This window comes from Cucumis sativus, chromosome 1, assembly GCF_000004075.3.
Source record: "Cucumis sativus cultivar 9930 chromosome 1, Cucumber_9930_V3, whole genome shotgun sequence".
Lineage (NCBI taxonomy): Eukaryota > Viridiplantae > Streptophyta > Magnoliopsida > Cucurbitales > Cucurbitaceae > Cucumis > Cucumis sativus.
Window position 1 is genome coordinate 30,434,578 of NC_026655.2, and position 25,180 is coordinate 30,459,757.

Here is a 25,180-nt window from a genome sequence, read left to right on the forward strand (position 1 = left end):
TTATGTGTCATACAAGAATCTCTCACCACAGTTCAAAGCTTTTACTGCCAGCCTTGACTCTACCACAATACCAAAAAATATTCGCACTGCTTTAGAGTGTCCTGAATGGAAGAATGCTGCCATGGAAGAAATGAAAGCTCTTGAAAAGAATAACACTTGGGAGATTTGTGCTCTACCCAAGGGACACAAGCTTGTGTGATGCAAATGGGTGTTCACTCTCAAATACAGAGCAAATGGAACAAGTTGCAAAAGGGTTTACTCAGACCTATGGTATTGATTATTTATAAATTTTTTCTCCTGTTGTCAAGTTGAATACTGTCAGAGTCCTTTTATCTGTTGCTGTACACAATGATTGGCCTCTATATCAACTGAATGTTAAGAATGCTTTCCTGAATGGAGACCTTGTGGAGGAAGTCTACCTGAGACTTTGCCTGGATTTGAAGCCCAGTTTGGTCAGCAAGTGTGTAAACTCTAGAAATCCCTATATGGTCTGAAATAGTCTCCTAGGGTATGGTTTGACAGATTCACAACCTTTGTCAAGTCCCAAGGGTATAGTCAAAGGCACTTTGATCATACTTTATTTACAAAGGTTTCTAAGATGGGGAAGATTGCTGTTCTAATAGTTTATGTGAATGGCATTGTTTTGACTGAAAATGATCAGACAAAAATTAGTCAACTAAAGCAGAGAATGGGTGATGAATTTGAAATCAAGGATTTGAGAAATTTGAAATATTTCCTTGGAATGGAGATTGCCAGATCCGGTATCTCCGTGTCTCAAAGAAAATAAACCCTTGAAAATATGTGCTCTTTGTCTCTCCTTTCAATATGGTATTAGAGCAGGTGGTCTAGGGAGGTCCTATGTTCAAGCTCCCGCATTGTCGTTTCCTCCCCAATTAAAATCAATTTCCACTTGTTGGGCCTTTCAAATATTTCAAACCCAAAAAGTGAGGTAAAATTGATTCCACTTGTTGGGCTTTTCAAATATTTCAAGCCCACAAGTGAGGGGGAGTGTTGGTGATATATAATTAAATTTGCCTTCAACCACTAGCTTAAGCTTTTGGATGAATTGATGGTTTAATACATTTAATAAATATGATCTGGTTTCAGCTGGTTTTGCTTTTATGTGCAGTTTGTAACTAAGCTCTGCTCATATTCTCCATGGTTGAAGTTTTGATGTTTTACAACTAAATCATATGACAGATTACATGAAGCCCGATACTGAGACATATAATTGGGTGATCCAAGCATATACAAGGGCTGAATCTTATGATAGGTATGTTCCCTACTGCTCATAAATTTCTTTTTATGTACTATCCACTTTCAGGTGGCGTTTAATTATTTTGGGCGGGTGTCTCCTTCCTTATTGTGGTATGATGGACAAAGTGGTCTTGTTCCTCCTCCATTTCACGAGCGGATGTTTGGGACTTGGTGCATTTTAATACCTGTGCCTAATCCATATTCCAAAGCTTTTAATGATATTTCTTTGTTCTGTTTACTCAGTATTTTGGAGGGGATTTGTTTAAGAAGAAACAATTTCATTAATAGATGAAGTAATGGAGTTGAAACTCCGAACACTTATTGGTGAACTACAACAATGCTCTCCACTAAGATAGGATAAGATGAACAAAAAGCTGCTGTGATTTACACCAAAAGAAAGCAGTAGATTAGGTACTTTAGAGTGATCTTAAATGAATTCCTTGTTTCTTCTCTCGAAATAGAATGAATTCCTGGTTGAGTTTCCTGGGTGCACCTCTTGATCCTCTTTTGGTTTTGTTTTGTTTGCTCATTGTATAATTTTCTTGTACCATGAGCTTTTGTCATTGTTTATTAATAGTTGAGTCTGTCTCCTTTACAAAAAAAAAAAGAATCGTTATAATAGAACATTTTGAAGAAAATTCTTGATTTCATGTTTTCATATTATATATTTATTTGATGGATTGTTTTCTAATATTGCAAAATGAACCAAAATATTTTCCATTTAAAATAAATACTCATTTTTTTTTTTTTTTTATCAATAAGTAAGGATTGGAAGGTTATGTTTTCTTTTGTTTTCCTTTTTGGGGAACATAATGTTTTAAATCCATTCAGTTCTAATCTTTCTTGTCCCAGAAAAAATATATATTTTTTGAAACAGATACAAAACTTTTCATTGATGAAATGAAAAGAGGCTAATGCTCAAAATACAATAAAACAAGAGATAAAAAATATAAGAACATAGAAAATTGGGATCAGGTGCATCCATATATCTCAACTAGGTTGACATTTCTATAGTCTCACAAAATATTTTAATTACATTAGTTTCAAATTTCATTCTAAACGAGACAAAAGATCATTGTTTCAAAGCACAACATACAAATTCATATCTTCAACCTTCATGATTTAAAATCCTGGGTAATAGTATAGAAGGGAAGTTTCACGTATGCTTGAAAATGTCTTTTTTTCCCTTGTTTACTATTTTTCGTGACAGATAAATTTTCTTTTTTGTGAAAGTGTTTTTTTTTTTTTTTTTTTTTTTGTTTTTGTTTTTGTTTTTGTTTTTGAACAAGAAACAAAATTTTTCATTGAAAAAACATAAATACCTCAGCGAACACAAACTTCTAAGGGGTGGGTGGATAAAAATAAAAACCTACTATAAACAATGCAAAACAACTGATAGACTACAATAGTAATATGAGTGCATCCCAGTTTGGGAAGGGCCAAACGATGCTTTAGATATGTTGTGTACTTCATATGAGGCTAAGTATCCGTATCATATACGCATCAGGTTCGAACACTTCTAGATATTTCCCATATATGACATGCGATTTAGGCTATATGTTTTCACGTCAACATTTTTTCCACCCAAATCTAAGTAGCCTATTTAAAAAGTCCACTTTTCTAGTCGAAACTAAAAGAAAAAAGAAGACTAAACAAAGAAAACAATAAATAATAACTAAATCCTAAATGCTACTTAACTAGGAATTAACTTATTAACAAATGTGCAGTGAAGGTAAGTTCTTTCTCACTTCTCTTCTTTCTTCTCTATCCTTCCTTCTCTCTCCTCTATCCTCTTTCCTTTTGACTGTCGGCGATTTCATCCAAATATGGAGGTAGTCAGCTGCAAAGTACATGAGTCTCATTACTGTACTTGGAAAGAGGGAAGTCAGATTCATGTTGAAGTTGTGGAGGCTTGCAGAATCTTGTCAATCTCCGGATTTCATCTAGAATGGCTGTTGAAGGTGGTCTCAAAATTGTTAAGAGGCCAGAGGACAAGTTCTTTCAAAAGCTGGGTGAAGTGGATAGAGGTAGATTGAAAGTTTCGAAATTTAAAACAAAGACTGGCTGTTTTGCACTGCTGTACTTGGACTTTTTTTGGTCTTTGGATTTTCTTTGGGTTAAGATGTTGGGGCTAGTATGGATATGCTTCCCAATCCCCTCCTCCTCCCCTCTCCCCCCTCCCGGCTTCTCTATTATTCTCACAGTATAATTATCTTGTACTTTGAGTTTTAAATTAGTAAAGAAGCTTGTCTCCATTTCAAAAGAAAATAATGAATAAAATACTTAATCCTAGTACCATCAAACTCTCATCTTCATGTTTTGAATCCCCACAATGTAAGTTCTCAGTGTTCGATTTGCATTTTGTACTATTGTAATTAACTTGACATTTGATGATTTTTCGTGTGTTAAGTGAATTGCATTTAGTATCTCTATGTTAAATTTACTCGTATCTTAGTCTTCTTGTAGTTGTAAAGAAAAAAAGTCTTTTCAACGCATCAATATCATAGTTTTTTAGAAATTAACATATCGATGTATCATATCATATCCATATTCCATTTCTGTATCTGTGTCAGTGCTTCATAGATTGAGACAATGACACCACAGGACGATAGTTATCTCAAAACAATTCTCTGGTTTCTTTCCTTCCAGATTTTCAATTGACGACACTGATCCAAAATAATTTTTTTGTTCAAGGGATACATTTTTAAGGGAGTGAATTAGAAATACAGATAGCAGATAAAGCATGAAGAGATTGTCCAAGGAAAATAAACAAATAAAGAGCCAAAAAATTATCAAACTCCCAAACTTCAAGTCACTTCAACACCTCAAGAAAATCTGTAACTCATTCGGAACAAATAACCCAATCAAACAAGCTTTGGTTGAATCAACTTCAGTAAAGAAATAAAAATCTACTTATGGGAGTCAACCAAATATCTGAGAGAAGCCAAAACAAAACTTTGCAGAACTAAACCAAAATGAGGCTCACATAAGAGCAGAAGGATGTAATTCACGAAAACTTAGAACCACAGTCATGTATCAAGGCTGCAAAGACCAATTCCCGGTCCAAAGTAATTGAGAACGAACTGGAAAGAAGGCTAGTTAAAATTTGAACCAGCAAGGGGATAAATATGGACTCCCCCCCCCCCCAAAAAAAAAGGGTCGTTAGCTTCCCGTGTTTATTGTCAGAAACAGAAAACAGAGGGCATGAGGCTTAACTGAGTTAGCTTTTTTTTTTTTTCATGAACATCAACTGTATTGAGATGACTATTCAGCAAAGTCCAACAAAGAATGTTGACTATTTTTAAACTTTTACATATCCTCTTTTCTCTTATTATCAAAAGAATACAAAGGATGGAATATATATAGGCCATAGTAGACCTCGACAGAAAAGGAACTAAACAAGGGTATACGGATTACACAAGTACCTTTAGTATAATTATTTTCAACACTCTCCTCAAGTTGGGGCATGGATGTCAATCAGACCCAACTTGCTAATACATGAGTTGAAATTCTGTCTGAGTAATCCTTTAGTAAGAACATCAGCAATTTCTTGATTTGATGGAATGTATGGAATACAGATACTGCCATTGTCAAATTTCTCCTTAATGAAGTGTCGGTCAATTTCAACATGTTTAGTTCTGTCATGTTGAACGAGGTTATTAGCTATGTTGTGTCATCACAGAATAGCTTCATGGGTAACTCAACGTCTTGATGAAGGTCAAACTAAACCGTTTGTAACCAAATCTCTTCACAAATTTCCAAACTCATAGCTCGGTATTCAGCTTCTGCACTACTCCCAGCAACAACCCTTGCTTCTTGCTCCTCCAATTTTCCAGGTTGCCCCACACAAAAGTATAATATCCTGAAGTAGACTTTTTGTAAGTCACTAATCTTGGCCAATCTAAGTTGATACAGGCCTCGATGCACCCTTTGTTGGTAATCAAGTTGGGCTGGGTCAACCTAACCCCTTACTTGGATTACCTGGCTACCCAACTTAACTTTTTTTTTTTTTCCAATTTTTGGACCCATGGTTTGGATTGAGTAATACAGGTTGGTTGGGTTACTGGTTTTTTTGAACACCCCTAGAACACGAGACGAAATTTGATTAATAAGATGAGCCGCAGTGAGAATAACGTCCACTCGTAAGTAAGACGATAGAGAGGTGGACAACACAAGGGACCAAACAACCTCAAGGAGGTGACAATTTTTTTGTTCAACTACCCCATTTTGCTGAGGGTACAAGAGCAGGAACTCTGGTGGACAATCCCTTTAGAGGACTGAACTCACGAAGGGAATTATTTAAGTATACTCAACCGTTATCACTGTGTAATGCTGATTTTTGTGTTGCACTGGGTCTCGATGGTTGTGTAAAAATGTTGGAAGATCGATGAAACCTTAGATTTATCAACGAGGAGAAAGACCTAAGTGAGATAGGTATGATCGTTGATGAAGGTAACAAATCGACGTTTCCTTGAGGCAGTAGTGACCAGATAGGGCCCCTTAACATCGATATGGATAAGGGTAAAGGATTGGGTAGGTTTGTAGGGTTGAGAGGGAAATGAGACCTGAGGTTGGTTTGCACGAACACAAACATCACAAGACAATGACGAAACATTAACTTAAGAAAACAAGTGAGGAAAATATATTTCATATATTGAAAATTTGGATGGCCAAGACAAATTCCACAACATACAATCGTTTTAAAAATGGAGAAATAAGAAGACAGTAAACTAGTCCTAAAACAATCCCTAGAGAAAGCATCACCATCAAGGAGGTAGAGTCCCCTACTGTTCTGGGTAGTGTCAATCATCCTCCTCAAGCTCAAGTTCTAAAACGAAACAACATCGGGTGAGAAAATAGCTTGACAATATAAGTCCCTGGTTGTCTTACTTATGCATAGTAAATTGTAAGATATTTTTGGCACATGCAAAACATTTTGTAAGGTAAAACTATCAATCGGGGAAATGTGACCCTTGCTCGCAATGGGAGCAAATGATCCATCAACAATCCTAATTTTCTCATTTCCAGCACAAGGTAAATCCGATATAAAGCCTTCAGATGAGCCAATAAGGTGATCAGTAGCACCTTAATCAAGGATCTAGGGTTTCCTACCTGATAAGACTCGATGATTGGGAGTTACCTGAATGTGCAATGGCTCTAAGTGAGGACATACCAGGATCACTATGATTCCCTGTAGGGATTGGGGTCGGTGGGCATTTGCAGAATCACTCATAAAGGCGTTACGGCCCTTGCGGAGTTGTGCTTGTCATTCAGCGGGCGTCTCTTACTATTCGGTGGCCGACCATGTAACTTCCAACAGTTCTCCTTTGTATGCCACAATTTCTTGCAATGTTCACGTATCGGGATAGGTTTCCCATTTTGCTTGTCATTGTTAGAGTTGGATTTTGCACTGGATGCAGTGGAGTCAATAGATGGAACATTTATGATGTTCATTGAACTTGTATGATATTCCGTAAACGAACTTTTGAGCATATCTCCATTAAGGATGGGATAGGTCTTTGACCCAGTATTTGACCACCAACCAAGTCAAACTTGGAATTTAGACCAGCAAGGAAATCATATACATGGCCAACCTTACACCTCTGCAAGGATAGTCCCATACAATTTTTCTACATAGATCAATTCCCTGCCAGATTAGAGATAATTTGTTAAAGTAGGATGTAACATCCATGGTCCCTTGCTTGCACTCATGAACTTGTTTTTGTAAAGTATAGAGATGGGAAGGATTCTAGTATAGTTTCTGAATAATGTCCCCAATTCACGGGCTGTAGTAGCATACAACAATGGTTTACCAATATGAGGTTCCATATTGTTAATTAACACGACCAAAGAAGAGAATCTTCCCCTTTCAAATTTGTTCTTGAGGATCTCTTGGCCTAGGTTTCTGTAGTAGGGTTTTCCATTGGTTGATTTTCGTCAATGACGGCTAGGGTTTTGTTATCCATGGCTCTAATACCATATAAAAATCAATAAAAGGAGAAAGAAGAAAGAATAACACTGGGTGTACATGGAAAACCCTAGTTTAGGGAGAAAAAACTACGATATAAGTCTGTTGTATATTTCTCTTATTATCAAAAGAATACAAGGGATGGAATATAGATAGGCCATAATGGGCCTTGACAAGAAAGGAAATAGACAAGGGTATAAAGATTATACAAATACACTTAGTACAATTATTTTGAACAATCCTCAACACCATAAACAAAACTTTTGGGAGGGGAGAAGATATATTCAACTTTCTTGTAAGAGATTCTGCACAAAGGAATAAACTTGTATTGTGGTTATAAGAAATATGTTTGATGATTTAATATTTTTTCAGATAAGAAGATATAATATTCAATTTGGCTTCATCCATTAGCTAACTTTTGAGTTGATCGATGATTTAAGATGGTATTAGAGAAGGTGTTTCAGGAGGTCTTATGTTTAAATCCTTACAATGTTATTTCTTTCCTAATTATAATTGGTTTTCACTTGTAAGGCCTTCTACATATTTCAAGCCGAGAAGTAAGGGAGAGTGTTAAATGATACAATATTAAATTTGCCTTCACCTACAGGTCTAGCTTTTGAGTCAATTGGTGATCAAAGAAAATATATTTATTCAGAAGTTTGTTTCTTTTTCATTCTCTTGTTTACGTAAATGCTTATACTCCTTACTATTTTACTCCCTCTCGTCTTATTGTTTTGTGTAGGGTGCAAGATGTTGCCGAGCTACTTGGCATGATGGTTGAAGACCACAAACGTCTACAACCTAACATGAGAACCTATGCGTAAGTTAAAACTTAGTCAATCAAGAAAATAAAGAAATTATTCTCTTATTGTTTTGTTTGAAGTCAAAGATATATTCTTCACACTACATACAAAGCTACAAGATAGAAGATACAAAATAAAAGTCTAACTACAAAGCTAGCTAGAGAAAATACGACACAAATAAAGCATTAAGTAGGAAAAATAAATGCACTCCAATTGAAGCATAGATCTTGAATGGAAAAGTTTACAAAAGACTTAGAAAGAGTGCACTAAGAAGAAGCGTTAATCTGAGCAGTCAAAGATGTATTCTTGAGACTACAATGGTTCACCTTTTGTACAATTAAATCAAGGACTTAGAGACTTAGATGCTGTTCTTGGGGGCGCAGGGGCTGTGATTTTATTTTATTCTATTCATTTTTTTTGGGGGTGGGGGGGTGGGGTAGGGGGATTGGAATTTACAACCCTAAAAGTCGGGGGTTGTATGAATTTAACCCCAAACTATCAAACCCTAGACTTTCATAAGTATATCAATTTGAACTATAAACTGTCATACATTTAGCAATTTACACCTTCAGATTTAGTTTGAAAATATGTGAGATTTAATTATTTCAATTAAATTTATAAATTATTATAAGTAAATCGATTTTAGAACCTTTATTATGATTATATTTAAAAATAATAAATTCATCAATTCTTATATGTATGTAGACTTCTTCAAATTTCAATTCAACATTACAAGTCAATTTTCAAAGAAATGTTAAATGAGAGGTTAATTGATTTGCTTATGTAAGCTTAGAAATTAGAAGTTTAATCAATAAAATTACAAGTCTCACCAGATGTTTATCTAAATAAAATATAATAGATGGTTTAAATTGATACAATCATTAATTTAAAATTTAAATTGATACACCCTCCAACGTTTAATGCTATAGATTGATATTTGCCCTTGACCCTTTTTAAGGGCTTGAGAAGTTATTGGGGGAGGTGTGGTCAATTACCTTTACCATAGTTACCAATTTGTTTTTAGATTATGTTACCAAGATGTTTAGGTCTTGTCATTCCTGATTTGAGTTTGTTTGGATATGGTTACCTGAGTTTCTTTGTTATTCTTTCATTTCATTCTTTCATGAAAACAAAAGCTGGTGTCCAAATTATGAATTAATTAAGAAAAACAAAAAAGACAAAACGGACACCCCAATAGATATATCATGTAAAAGTAGAAGGAAGAACATCGTTTGCAACATTTGTAAACTAAGGTGTAAAATTCTCAAGTCGTGTGTTAAATTTCTCAGTAGGAAAGATATTTGAGTACATTTAATAAGTAAAGCTATAATTAAATTAATTCTAACATTATAATTTTGAAATTTTCTTAATAGTGTCGGCATCACATGAAGCAAACTGAAAATAAAATAAAATAATACAAAAGCTACCTAGCTGTGTACATCCTCTTGTAGATCTTTTCCTTTTTGAATGAGAAGTTGTTGGTTTCTTATCATTAAAAAAAGAAAAAATCAACAAAAATGGAAACCATAGAATGGCCTTCCAGATAATTGTGCTTATGAAGAAAAACTGGACGACATTTTGTCTTGGTCTTGACTTTCTTCTTTCTCAGTGAACAAATAATGTCTCTTCTCCCAGAATTGACATAGGACAGGCTATCACTAGAATCCATGTGATAGAAAGAGAAGGGGGAGACTAAGATGGATGAGTCTCATGCACTGATATCTAACACTCTTACTTTTCTATTAAGAATTATGTATTAAAGTTTGTTTTTCTACATGGATAGCAGCTGCTGGGAGAGTTTTATTGTTTCTTTTTAGCGGTTTTCTTTATTTTCTACTTTTGTTGACTTATTTGATTATCTCTTTTTAGTCTTTTATCATTTCAAGCTCATAATCATTTTCTAAAAATAAGTTCATGTTTTTTTTTTCAGGCTCTTGGTAGAGTGTTTTACTAAGTATTGTGTTATACGAGAAGCTATTAGGCATTTTCGTGCACTAAGAACATTTGAAGGTGGAACAACAGCTTTGCATAATGAAGGAAATTTTGGTGATCCACTTTCCTTATATCTTCGAGCTTTATGTAGAGAAGGTATTTATTAATCTTTCATTGTTAGTGATAATAAATGTTTCTTTGTTTACTTTTAAATTATAATGGAGCAGGAACAAGAACTTTGATGGATTTTATTGTCATACACTTATTCATGGTTTATTAAGGTCAATCAATTATCTTGTGAGTTCAGTTAAGGTGCATCAAAGCTTGTCCAAACACAAAACCAAAAGCTAATACAATCCGTGAAAGGAAATTGTGAACCAAACTTCAACCTCTAACAAGAAAGGACCAGATAGCTTTTATTACCGTGAATAATGATCTTTTTGAACTGTAAAACTCCATCAAGACACCGTAAAATCCAGATCAGAATTCAAATGTAAAAGTGTAAATACTATCTAATTATCAACAATTGGCAAGATCAGAATAAATAAAATTTCTTTGTAGTTCTTTCGACGAGAATCTTGCATATGAAGACTAAATAATAACAACCATGGTCCTCTGATACCTTCCATTGACCTAAAGGACAACTGAGCCAAATCTTAAATAAAAGTCCATGACCTCTAGGATTCTATGAGTCATTATCAAACGCTGCAATTAGAATCCTTTATTGTGTATTTCTCATAGCCGTCAGAAAATCTCTGAACTGATCCCTTGTTATGCAGGTAGGGTGGTAGAACTCTTAGAAGCATTAGAGGCTATGGCTAGAGATAACCAACAGATTCCTCCAAGAGCAATGATCTTGAGCAGAAAGTATCGATCACTCGTGAGCTCATGGATTGAACCTTTACAAGAAGAAGCTGAACATGGATTCGAGATAGACTACATTGCAAGGTGGTATATTATTTGTAATCTGCTGCAACACCTTTTCTCTCTCTAGCTCTTCTCTCAAGTTCTTTCCAGTGACATTTTAATAAACTTATTTGTCGTTGAGTTTATTTATTTTCTTTATTTTTGGAAATCGATAAAAATCATGGGCAGTACTTACTATTCATTGTTCTAATGTTTTCCATGTATATCTTGTCTTCTTCTTTTCAATATGGTATCAGAGAGTGGTGACGAAACCCTAGCTGCCATTAGCAAAAACCAAACTCTGCAAGATGACCTTAGTTTTGCACCAGCCTCGCCTCAGCCACAGCTTCTGCCGCCAACGGAACAGATGCTATCACAGTCGGAACCACTGCAGTCGCCAGAATAGTCGCGAAGTTGCTGAAGCCACCATCTTTTCCGTTGTTAATACTGTCGCTGTTGTCCAAGCTGTTGTTGATTGTTATCATTAGTCCTTGTATGTTCAATTGTCTATCCAAGTCTAGTGCTGTCACAACCTTTTGATGGAACCCCTAACCGAAACATACATCATGCAAACGAGATTAGTGAGTCGTCTGCCTACCACAAAGATAAATTCCCTACTATGGCAACAAGCTTCACGCAACAACGGGGTTTCCCTCATCATGCGTCACCTAGTTATGAACATCATGGTTTAGTTGGTTTATCTTCAGTAATGGTTCAACAGAAGTTGGCTAATCTTCAGACAAGTTTTAAGTATCAAATTGTTGCTTTTGTGGCAGCTCTAGGAGCTACCACAAACTCCATTTGCCACTTCTTCTGTCTTACCGATGTATTTGGAGAATCCAATAACCTCTTCCCTACCTTAACTGCTACATATTATTTATCTGGCTCTAGGGAAAATTCCATAGGAGTACTTGGAGGGGAGAAATTGAATGGCTTGAATTATTTCTTGTGGTCTCTTTCCATTAAGATGGCCCTTGAGGGGCATCACAAATTTGGGTACCCAACAAGTGAGGTACCGAGACTTGGACTAGAAGACCCTCAAGATCGAATTTGGAAAGGAGAGGACTCTCTTCTCCGGTTTGCGTTGATTAACAGTATGGGACCTTCAAGTGGGAAGTCTATCCTGGTGTGCGAACATTGCAAGAAACCTTGGCATATGTGATGGAAACCGTAGGAAGTAATATGTATTTAGTATTTTTGATAGGAGTAGAATAGAACTACACCCTCTGTTATCCTCTCTCTCAAGGAAGAACAGTGAGATTCTCAAACTAATGAAAAGCTTAACTAACTTTTCCACTAATGAAAAGCTTAACTAACTTTTCTGCCCATTACAATTCTTTACCCTCCACTAACTCACACGTGTCACACACACACATGTTACTTCTTTTTTCCTCTCCTACTATACTGATATAATATTGGAGGTCTATGAATATGTTGTTGGAAGTTACATGGTCGACCACCAAATGGTAAGAAACGTCCGCCAAATGATAAGCATAATTTTGGTAGGGCTTTTATGAGTGAACTAGTTGGAACTTCACAACCTCCAACCCTTGCTTGGAATCGAGGTGATCTTGGTACTCCTCTTGGAGTCATTGCACAATTTCATACATGTCAATCGTTTAGTCTTATCAGAATCGATGGGAAGAAACCCTGGATACTTGATTCAAGTGCTACAAGCCATTTAACTGGATCCTCTAAACATTTGCAATGAAAAAATTAGGATTGCATATGTGTACTTTGCTTCTTTTGCAGGCAAGGGTCATATTTCGTCTTTTGATGGTCTCATTTTACAGAACTTGTTGCATGTGTCTAAGATATCTTACAATTTACTATTTATCAGTAAGATAACCAGGGTGTGACCCTTGCCCGACATAGTAGGGAACCCTATTTCCTTGATGTTGATGCTTCCTTTAGGAATTGTTTTAGGACTAGTTTGTTGTCATCTGATTTTTCTACTTCTGAAAGAGATTGTATGTTGTGGCATATTCATCTTGGCCACAAAAACTTTCAATATATGAAATATCTATTTTCTCACATATTTTTTGAAGTAGATATCTTCTCTTTCTTGTGATGTGTGTATTCGTGCAAAATAGCACATGATCTCGTTTCTATCTCAACCCTACAAACCTTCCAAGTCACTTACCCTCATTCATAGTGATGTTTGGGGGCCTTTACGAGTCACTATCACTTTAGGGGTTTGTAACCTTTATTGATGATCATACGTGTCAGACTTGGGTCTTTCTCCTCATTGATAAATCCAAGGTCTCATCAATATTTCAACAACCATTAACGTTAAAATTGCCATTTTGCGCATCGATAATGGTTGTGAGTTCTTGAGTAATACTCTTCAAGACTTCCTGTCCTCTAAAGGGATTTTCCACCAGAGTTCATGTGCTTATACCCCACAGCAGAACAATGTGGCTTAACGAAAAAACCCCCATCTCCTTAAGGTTTCTCGCTCTCTCATGTTGTCTACTTCTTTTCCTTCCTACTTATGGGGGATGCAGTCCTTACTGCGGCACATCTTATCAATAGTATGCCATCTCGGGTCCACCTCCAAGCACCTCTTGAATGCCTCAACGAGTTCTACTCTTCCACACAACTTATTCCTGATGTTCCTCTCCGTATGTATGGGTGCACTTCCTTTGTTCTCAGTCATGTGCTTAACCACACTAAATTTGCTTCTCGTGTTCAGTCATGTGATTTTGTAGGGTATTCTTTTCACTAGCGGGGCTATAAGTGTTATCATCCTCCTTGATAGTATTTCGTGTCCATGGATGTCATTTTCCTTGAGGATAAACCCTTCTTTTCTGTTAACCATCTTCAGAGGGAGAGTGGTAGTGAAGATGCTAACTTGCCCATTCTTTTCATACCTATAGCCTCAACTGAGCCTCCTAAACCCATCCTCCATGACACCGTTTTACCCACCAACCAAGTCCCCTAAATAACTTGCTACGGGAAGAATTTTAGAAAGGAAATGGTGCCCCCTATTCTTTGCCATCTCCGATCCATGAATTTGAACCAACACAAGTTCAATGTACTACTGAACTTAATAATAATAACTCGTGTGTTGAGGATGATCTTGTTGATGTGGTTGAGGATGACATACTAATATGACAATTCTAGAAGAGATCAAGACTGGCAGAAGTGGTGAGACTCTAATAGACACATAGGTGCATGAGACTAGCTCGAATGACTCATATGAGCTAGAGAGGTATGATCCTTCTCTTGACATGCCCACTGCCTTGAGAAAGGGTACTAGTCTTGTACAAAGCGCTCTATGTGTAATTACATGTCTTACAGTAATCTATCGCCTAAGTTCAGGGAGTTTACTGCAAGTCTCGACAGTGCAACAGTACCAAAGAACATACATGAAGCTATGAAAAGTCCTGAGTGGAAGATGACTGTCATGGAAAAAATGGGAGAACTTGAGAAGAATAAGACATAAGATAGAAAATACATTTTTCAGCACAATGTTTCAGAATTTCCAATAATATTAAGACCAGACTGAGATACGTATGAACCTGAGACGTGAGACCTCATAGTTGGACACAAACAACCACACCTGAATTATGCTGTGGTCTGGGTAATGGCCTTCTTTGAAACAGGATAAGGGGTGGATTGATGCAAGATGAAGTAAAACGGTATATCAGCGATGAATCCAATTTGATCATTGACATAACATAGACCAACAACCCATGGAGTCAGCTCAGAATTAACAGGCCTAGCCAAGGATCCGTGTCAATTAGGATGTAGTTTGAGATAGTCCCGACCTCATAATGCTTTTGGAAGAACTTGAATTAATGCTTGTTTCAACCAAATCAAATTTTCAATTGGCACCTTTGAAAAAATTAATAATGTAACTTCTTGAATGAAGTTAGATGATCAAATGCGTTAGTTTAAAAAATCTTACAAATAAAATGCACTTGTGGTATTTTGAAGAATTTCTTGTGGGTTAATTATCCAAAAACGACTCTTAAATCAATTCAAATTTTTTAAGTGCTTTTTATATATTAAAATTTGTAAGACATTTTTTTATCATCTAAAATCATTCGGGAGCTACACTTTTGATTTTTTATTTCTCTAAAGGTACTTGTATTGATTTCTTTTTTCTTTTAAGTATTTCTTTCACTTGTTATTCCAAGCATTTTTTTCATCAAATTCCATTCAGGAAGAGTTGTATCTCAATCATTCCTTTAGAACCACATTGATTTGTCATTCATTAGGGAGAACTTGTTTTATTTGTTGAAGACTGATACTGAGCTGCTAATATTTTGAAATCACTGTGCCGTCTCATGTGAGTTTTACATTGTGTAGCTTTATTTTATGAAAAAGTAAATGTTCTGGGACTTAGTATTTGACTTAAGTTAAAATGTTAAGTTACATTGTTTTGGATGAATAACTCAAGTTCACCAGGAACTACAATGAAGTTTTAATGTGCTTTCTACTTGTGGATGATATTCTTGGGTTACGAGCTTTTGTTGTTGTATTGGTATGAAATTCCCAATTCAAAAGACAAAAATGTATGGGCATATAGAACAATGTGAAAGTTTAATGCTCTAGTTTGTTCAAATCCTATTTGTTTAAAGTGGTATGAACTTGCTTTGCATGTGAATCAGATACATTGAAGAGGGCGGACTAACTGGAGAGCGCAAGAGGTGGGTCCCTCGGAAAGGAAAAACTCCTCTAGATCCTGATGCAGATGGATTCATCTATTCAAATCCTATGGAGACATCCTTTAAGCAGCGATGCCTCGAAGATTGGAAGATGTACCACCGAAAGATTTTGAAAACCTTGCAGAATGAAGGACTTGTGGCTCTGAGGGATGCATCTGAAGCTGATTATCATAGAGTAGTGGAGAGATTGAGGAAAATAATAAAGGGTCCTGACCAAAATGTTTTAAAGCCGAAGGCTGCAAGTAAGATGATTGTATCGGAATTAAAAGAAGAGTTAGAAGCACAAGGTTTACCAATTGACGGAACTAGAAATGTTCTTTACCAGCGTGTTCAAAAAGCAAGAAGAATAAACCGGTCTCGTGGTCGGCCCCTTTGGGTTCCTCCAGTGGAGGAGGAGGAAGAAGAGGTTTACAAGTCATTTGATATTTTTTTTTAAGAAAACATCCCGTCTCCGTTTCAAAAAGAAAAAAAAACAGCCATTGAAGTTTTTTATTAACAAATAAGTACTTTATATCTTCAGGTTGATGAAGAGCTGGATGAACTAATTTCACGAATAAAGCTACATGAAGGAAATACGGAGTTCTGGAAACGCCGTTTTCTCGGAGAAGGCTTGTACAGTAATAATGTTAAACCTTCTGAGGATGATAAATCAGATCCTCTTGATTCTTTGGATGATGTTGACACTATAGAAGACGTTGCAAAGGAGATTGAAGAAGAAGAAGCTGAGGAGGAAGAGGAGGTAGAACAAACTGAGAATCAAGATGGTGAAAGGGTTATTAAAAAGGAAGTTGAAGCTAAGAAGCCTCTTCAAATGATTGGTGTCCAATTGTTAAAAGATGTTGACCAACCTACAACAACATCCAAAAAGTCAAGGAGGAGAAGTTCTCGAGCATCACTCGAGGTAGAACTCCTAACTTTTGCTTTTTTCCTCGTCTATCCTTGAACTGGTTAACTGAGCAGCTGTCTAAGCATACGTGAAAGGTATTCAGAATGGTTGGGGAAGATAGTATGGAAACAAAATTTTAGGAAGGGGATAATGTGCCAACTGCATTAAGTTTTGAAAAAATGAAATTGAGACTGGAAAGGAGAAAAATACAAGAGAAGCTGTTAGATTGTGTGTTAATACTAATTTTGGGAACTAGAATCTTCAAAATTAGCTTGTCAGTGATGAAAACATGTCTGCTTTACATCTTTTACCCTTAAATAAGAACATTTCCATGTGTGCTTATGTTCTTACTTTAATGAGTGGATGCAGGATGATCGTGATGAAGATTGGTTTCCTGAAGATATATTTGAAGCATTTAAAGAGTTGCAAAAGAGGAAAGTCTTTGATGTATCTGACATGTACACAATAGCTGATGTTTGGGGTTGGACTTGGGAGAGAGAACTTAAGAACAGACCTCCCAGGAGGTGGTCACAGGAATGGGAAGTGGAGCTGGCTATTAAAATTATGCACAAGGTAATTTCTCTCTACCCTTATCTTTTTTACCTTACATTAGGATTGTCCTTTTATTGTCTTATTCTATCCTTTCTTTTAGCTTAACATCGACATTTGTGTGAATTATGAACAAACCTTCATAGACTTGGGAATACTTTTTAGGATTAGTTAGTGCTTTGCATCTTGTCTTTTTTATTCTTTCTACACTTTTTATTTATTTATTATACAAAATGCATGAATTTGTAGGGGAAGTAGTCCAAGATAAATACAATAAATGTTTCCACTTGTATCAAACGAGAGGAACTCCTATAAGAGTTAAGAAGAGAATCTATTTACATCAAAGATAAAGTTGGAAAAAGGATACTATAGAAGAAGTCCAGATAAGTTTTTTCCTATGATTAAAAAATTCTACGATTTTTTTCCGTCCATGTTGACCATAGAAAAGTTTAAACAAAATTCATCCAAATGATCTCTTTGCTTCCTCAAAAGGGGTGATCCAGAAAGAGGAGACGCATAGTGATTGAATTCTTTGGAAGATCATCTCCCACATAAAGGTAGCTATCATGTCATTCCAAAAGAGTTGAGCAAAAGGACAGAAATCAAAATGTGCGACTGTGTTTACTCATCGTGAATTTCTTGTGTTAGAGATATATAAATGTCTGGCACCAAAAACTGTGATAAATCCCGTCAGAAGAGTGCTTTGTTATCCTTCTGCATGATTGAACATAAAATCCATGGCATAGGAGGATAATTGGTTGCTGAATGTCATCCAAAGTTTCATTTGGGAAATCATTTTTCATTAATATTGTTTGTCTTGACCTCTTGACTTCAACGGTGTTCAAATTTGCTTTGTTTAATCTTCATTCAGTGTGTCACTTACTATTACAGGTGATAGAATTGGGTGGAATACCAACAATTGGCGACTGTGCCATGATCTTGCGAGCTGCCATCAAGGCTCCATTACCTTCTGCCTTCTTGAAAATCTTGCAGACAACTCACGGTCTTGGCTATGTATTTGGGAGGTATGTGTGTAAAAAGGGTGTTTTTCTCTTATTTCTCTTAGAAAGAAAAAAGTTGTCTTAAATAGAAGAAATGGCCAATATAGATTAGCAAAAAATAAATACACAAATATATCTTAAATACAATGAAAATATTAACAAAAAGGAAATAATCAACACTCCCTCTCAGGCTGGTTTGAAGATATCATTCAATAACCAACTTGTATATTAAGTTATTGAATTACCACTTTGGAAGACCTTTAGTTATCACATGCTATTTGTTCTCTTGTCGGAAGATAAGGGATGCATATTATTCCTTGAACAATCTTCTTCTTTATGAAATGTTATCAACTTCAGTATGTTTTGTCCTATCATGAAGGACATGATTGTGGGCAATGGAAATTGCGGCCTTGCTATCACAATGAATGCGCATAGGCATAGGCATAGGCATTGTCTGAGAGAATCTCAATTCTTCCAATAATGTTCTTATCCATATGCCCTCACAAATACCATGGTCTAATGCCCTGAATTCTGCTTCTGTACTACTTGCAACCATGCTCTGTTTTTTACTTCACCAAGTAATTGGATTTCCTCCAACAAAGGAGCAATAACCAAAAGTGGATCTTCTATGAGTTGTGCTACCTACCTAATCAGCATTAGTGTACACTTCGACATTTAGATGGTCACGTTTTTTAAACAATACGCCTTTTCCTAGAGTACCTTTTAATTATCTTAGGATTCTATGAACAACACCAAAGTGAGTTTGTCCAGGCATGAATTGACTTACCATACTAACTGCAAAAGCAATGTCAAGACATGCATGAGAGAGATATACAAGTCTCCTCACAAGTCTCTGGTACTTTTCTTTTTCGTTTATTTATTTTTCAGTAGCAACTTGCAATTTTGAGGTTGTACTCAATGGGTGTTTCAGCTACCCTGCAACCAAGTAAATCTGTTCTTTCAGTAGATCAATAATATACTTTCTTTAGTTGACAAGAATGCCACTTTTAGACCAGGCAAACTCCATGCCTAGGAAATATTTTTAAGTTCCTAGGTTTTTAATCTGGAAATCATCAGTTAACTTTTTCTTCACGAAAATCAATCCTATCTCATCCTTGCTTGTAAGAATGATATAATCAATGTAAACTATCAAAAACATAACCTTGTCATTTCCGGTATGTTTATAGAACATAGTATGATTGACTTGACTTTGACTAAATCCACTGCTTTTTCAAAAGGTTCAAACTAGGCGCTAGGAAACTATTTATGACTGTATAATAATTTCTTTAACGTGCACACTTCACCTCAAAACTAGGTGGCAAGTCTATGAATGCCTTTTCTTCAAGATCCCTATTGAGAAAGATATTCTTAACATCCAACTGATAAAGAGGCCAGTCAAAGTTAACTACAACAGATAGCAAAATTCTAATGGAATTAATTTTAGCAATTAGAGCAAATGTTTCTTGATAATCAACTCCACAGGTGATAAACAGAACTACCTCAATCACGTTTGAGAACTCCCCTTATTCTAGATGAACCCCCATAACAGTGATAAGAATAACCTCAATTAAACAAGCTTGTAAACAATCCCAAGAAAGCTAAATAAATTTTACTTGGATGGTTGATCAAAGATCAAGAAGAAAGGAGAACTTGTTCCTAGTTTCAAGATTTTGAGCTCTCCACAATTTGATTGATCAAACTAGATTGAAAGTCCTAAACATGCATTCTAACACAAGAATACAAGGAAAAACATAAAACTTGAGAGAGAGAACTCCTAGAAATTCCATTCAAATTCAAGGCCTATGTTGTGGAATTACAACTCCATTTAAACTAATTGGATAGACACTCTGAAAGGACACGACCTTTCACCTAACTTGTCTAAGTTTATATGAAACCCTTTAACTACTCTTGTAAATGTAAATACATAAAATTAAATAAGTACATAGTTCATTAAAGATGTGAATGAATTTGAATTTCAGATTCTTTGTGACTTTTGGATGAAAATTTGTATTTTGATGCATGAAGGGATGCAACTTTTAAACTTCATTGGAAAGCTTAGCTTGAAAGTAACTCATTCAATGCTTCCATTAATCACTACCAATTATTTGCTTATCAATAGGTTTGAGTAAATCTTTTAGCAACCAATCTAGCCTTGTACCTTTTGATACTATCATCGGCTTTACATTTTACCGTGAGCACCCACTTGCATCGAACTGTTTTCTTGTCTTTAGGTAGTTCAACTATGTCTCATGAACAATTTTGTTTTAGCCCATTCATCTCTTCCATTACTCCAATTTCTAATTCAAATCATTTAGGGCCTCATGTATATTCCTTGGAACAAACAAGTTGGTTATTTTGGATGTGAAGGCTTTATGACTGTCAGAAAACTTATGATAAGAAAGATAGTTTGCAATGGAATATTTGGTACATTGACAGGTACCTTTCCTATGGGCAATTGGAACGTCAAGATTAAAGACATCAAGTAAGGGATTCTAAGCAGGACTGGGAAAATTATTAGAAGAATTATTGGGAGATTTATAAGAAGGAGAATGTATGTTACCTGGATTTGCAGAATCATTTATCAGAGAATTAGATTGGCTCTGTGATAGATCAACCATCTGTTCTCGATTACTTTGAAGCAAGATTCTTCTAGTATAAACCCGAAGTTCAGTTTTCTGTAGTGTTCTTAGATTGGTTTTTGTAGTGTTTATCCCCCAAAGAACTTTCCACATTTGGCATCAAAAGATTATAAGGCATAATTTTAGGATCAACGATGTTTGGGGTAGGTGAAGTGTCCCAAAAATTATCTCCAAGATTAGATGTCTCCTCCTGAAGAGAATTTGGGCTAAAAGATGTTGTACTCAAGAGTGGGAAAGAGAGTTAATTGTAATAGAAAAGAGGGTTAGTTAAGAAAGTTAGCAGGGTAGTTTTGAGATTTCTTTAAGACCTTGCACTCATATTTTCCTATAAATACATCATTTCTCCGTTTAAGAATTCTTTAAGACCTTGCACTCATATTTTCCTATAAATACATCATTTCTCCCTTTGAGATTTCTTTAAGACCTTGCACTCATATTTTCCTATAAATACATCATTTCTCCCTTCATTTGAGGAGAATAATCATTTCGATGAAAAATTAGACTTTTGGTTTGCACCAAATTTGGTATCAGAGCAACTTCAACTTCAAGATTCAAGACCGATAGCCAATAGAAGAGCTAATCAACTGATTGTAGAGGACAACCATATGGAAGAACAAGAAGTGGAAGAAAACCCCAATCTCTCTCCAAGAACATCAACCCGACACTTGCTATCCGTTGAATCTTCATTTGTGGGAATTTACGTGACACCTATTGGTCTTCAAGAAAGCACTGATGCACTCACAAGAAAGATGGAAGTGGTGGTGGCAGCTCATCAAAACCAAGAGAATGGCCGACCATACGAGCAAGAATGGGCTGGAAGTTGAAGAAGGGGTGGCGATGCAACGAGAAGTGGAAGAATTCAGCAACTACTTCAAGAAAGGCTTCCAAGAATTCAGAGACAAGTCCAAGAAAATCCAAGAAGACAATCAAATATTTAAGAAATGCTCCAGGAATCCAAAGATTCAGATTCTTCAAGCAATGATGATCAAGAAGAAGACTTTTACACACCTAGAGGAAGAGAAGAAAGAATTGGAGCTCATGACAAAATGGAGTTTGTCGGTTTTAGTGTAAAGAGAGATATTGAAGCGTTTCTTGATTGGATAAAGAACACAGAGAACTTTGATTGCAAGAACACTCTAGATCACAAGAAGGTGAAGTTGGTAGTTCTCAAGTTGAAAGGAGGATCCTTGGCATGAGGGGCCTAATTAGAAGATAAGGGAAGATGTTCATTTGTTCTTGGGACAAGATGAAGAAATTGATGAAGAAGAGACTCCTTCCTCCCAATTATGAACATCTAATATCAAATTTGTCGACAAGGAACAAGAAATATAGTCGATTATGTTGAAGAATTTTATTGATTAGAGCAAGAACCAACTTGGCAGAAAATGAGCATCTTCTAATTGAGGGATTCACCGGTGGGCTTCAAATGGACATTAAGAAAAGGTAAAACTCCAAAACTTTTCATTTTTTTGCTGATGCTATTGGCTTTGCCGAGACAATGAAGGAGTTGAACGAGATTAGTTTCAAGAATGCTTCAAGAAAAGCAACATTTGAAGCATCCACAAGTAGAAGAACCATCTTTAGTAGCAAGAATAAGGAGATTGCCCACCAAACAACCACAAATAAAGGCAAAGAAGTAGAGAAAGACAATCAAGAAGCTGTAGTAGAAAAGAAAACCGAAGCAAATGTCAAGAAGAAAGACCAAAATCCTTATTCTCGACCATTCAAAGGTGTTTGTTCTAGGTGTAGCCAAATTAGGCACCCTTCCAATGCTTGTACTCAATGCAAAACAGTGACATTTATTGATGAGGAAGATGAAGACTCATTCGAGAATATCAAAGAAAGTGAAGAAGATGTGGAGATGATTGTACGAGATGATGGAGATCATGTTTCTTGTGTTCTTCAAAGAGTCTTGTTCACACCAAAGGGATAATCACGTCCTCAACGACATTGTTTTTTCAAGACAAGATGCACAATCAACAACAAAGTTTGTAATGTCATCTTAGATAGTGCAAGTAGTGGGAACTTCATTGCCAAGAAGTTGGTGGCAGCCTTGGATTTGAAAACCGAACCTCACCCAAGTGCTCACAAGATTGGGTGGGTGAAGAAAGGAGTAGAAGTCCATGTTAATGAGACATGCATTTTTCCATTGACAATTGGAAATAGGTACAAAGATCAAATAATTTGTGATGTTTTGGAGATGGATGTGTGTCACATTCTTTTGGGGAGACCGTGAATACTGGAGTCTTGCATAAGGGGAGAGAGAATATGATGTAGCCTAGGTAACCTCAAGGAGAAATCCTTCAAAAACCAAGATTGTGGATTTTTTTATTAGAATGAATAATATGTTTCATACAAGAGGAGAAGACTCCTATTTATAGAGTTCTATTACAAGTGGGGTAAAAAGGGAATTAACCTAGAATATTATCTAATTACCCAATTAATCCTTAGTCCTGGTGTAGAACATCCTAGATTCTTGATGTTTCTTTAACTTTTCCTAGGATTCTTGATTTTAGTTAAGGTTTAGTATTTTTGTTTCTTGTTCAAAAGAAAGTTAGTTCAAAATAACCAACTCTTAGCTAGTTAGTTCAAGGAAATAACTAGAGTGTTTAGCTTTCAGCCTATAAAAGGCTTCCATATTTATTAATAAAATCATCTTGAGGTATTATTCATAAAAAACTCTCCATGCTTTGCATCAGAATATTTATGAATTTCAATGGATGGACGAGAAGATAGTGTTGTTACCTTTGACCAAGAAGGATGATGAAAGTGTCAATTCAACAAAGCAAAAGAGCAATCATTTGTTTACTACAATTAGTGGAAAGAAGTTGTTAAAGGAGAGAGGAGACATTAGGACTATTGCTGAAAAGTTCATTGAAGATGAAGTCCGTGAAGTCCCAAAGAAGTTCAACCATTGCTTGATGAATTTCTGCAAATTAAGCAAGAACTGGAGAGCTTACCAGATATTCAATATCACATTGACTTAATTCTGGGGGCTTCGGTTCCTAACCTATCTCATTGTCGAATGGGCCCTAAAGAGTACAAAATTATACACCAACACATCGAGGAGCTTCTAAAGAAAGGGTATATTCAACCAAGCTTGAGTCCTTGTGTGCGTCGACTCTCCTCACTCCAAATAAAGATGGTAGTTGGAGAATGTGTGTAGATAGTAGAGCCATCAACCACATGACGGTGAAATACCGTTTCCCTATCCTAAGAATGGGCGATTTACTTGAAGTGGCAGTAGATGCTTGTGGGCTTGGCATTGGTGGAGTTCTGTCCCAACAAGGACAGCCTATCAAATTTTTCAGTGAGATGCTTAGTAGTTCAAGGCAAGCATGGAGCACTTATGAGCAAGAGTTGTATGCTTCTGTCAGAGCTTTGAAACAATGGGAACATTACCTACTTTCCAAGGAATTTTTGCTGTTAACCGACCATTTTTTATTGAAATATCTCCAATCACAGAAGAATATCAGTCGGATGCATGCTAGATGAATCTCATTTATCCAGTGATTTGATTTTTAACGAAAAATGAAACCGACAAGGAGAACAAGGTGGCTGATGCCTTGAGCAGAAAAACTACTCTACTCACAACTCTATCCACCAAAGTTGCTTTTAATCACCTTCCAAAATTATATGAAGTTGATGTAGACTTTGAAAAGATTTGGTATACATCCACTAATCATGTAAATCCCAAGGATTTCCATATTGTTGATTTTCTTTTCAAAGGGGATCTCTTATGCATCCCACATGCTTCTCTTCGAGAAGCATTGATTAAAGAAGCTCATTTGGGAGGTTTGGCGGGTCACTTTGGCCAAGGTAAGATGTTTAAGTTGATTGCTACAAGATTTTATTGGCCACAAATTTGAAGAGATGCCTACAACTTTGTTAAAAGATGTGCTACTTGCCAAAGAGCCATGGGAGCTTCCACAAATGCTGGCCTATACACATTTTCCTATCCTAACAACCGTTTGGGAAGATTTATCAACTGATTTTATAATTGGTCTACCTAAAACTGAAAGGGGTCATGATGCAATGATGGTTGTAGTAGACCGTTTTAGAAAAATGGGTCATCTTTGGGCTTGCAAGTAGACTGATGATGCTGTCTACATAACAAATCTCTTCTTTAGAGAGGTAGTTTGTCTCCATGGAGTGCCAAAGTCCATCATTTCAGAACTCAACTGAATCAACAAGTTTTTTGCCAATCATAAAATTCCTGCAACCTTCATCCCTGCAAACTTAAAAAGCATCATTAATTGATGGAAGAGTAGTTTTTCCAAGCATCCAACCTCTAACCCCATCAAACTCAATACTAAGGCTCACGAGGAATTTGTAAACACGACGATCTTCCACAGTTCTCCTGTAATGCTCCTGGTCTTCTGTAGACTTCCACTCATATGTATCCAAGAGATCAAGGTCTTGCCAAATCCTTTATAGGGAGTGAAAAGTATTGTGTACTGGAGTTGCCTGGTTGGTTTAAGATTCAAATCAAATATTTGCGACTGTTTGCTCAAATCAGAATACATCTGATTGACTATATCATAATTCCTTGGTTAGAGTAGC

The 25,180-nt window shown here is 36.1% G+C and overlaps 1 protein-coding gene across 2 annotated transcripts in view; it reads left to right on the forward strand.

The window, feature by feature from the left end:
* The window catches only part of LOC101209618, a 41,078-nt gene that overhangs the window by 14,588 nt on the left and 1,310 nt on the right, over positions 1–25,180 (forward strand). For both annotated transcript variants that reach the window (XM_011661941.2, XM_031885093.1), the window contains 8 exons: positions 1,201–1,273; positions 7,968–8,045; positions 9,959–10,116; positions 10,740–10,908; positions 15,486–15,948; positions 16,063–16,443; positions 16,798–17,001; positions 17,869–18,002. In XM_011661941.2, the coding sequence (XP_011660243.1) occupies positions 1,201–1,273; positions 7,968–8,045; positions 9,959–10,116; positions 10,740–10,908; positions 15,486–15,948; positions 16,063–16,443; positions 16,798–17,001; positions 17,869–18,002 (1,660 nt within the window). The remainder of the gene's footprint in view (positions 1–1,200; positions 1,274–7,967; positions 8,046–9,958; positions 10,117–10,739; positions 10,909–15,485; positions 15,949–16,062; positions 16,444–16,797; positions 17,002–17,868; positions 18,003–25,180) is intronic.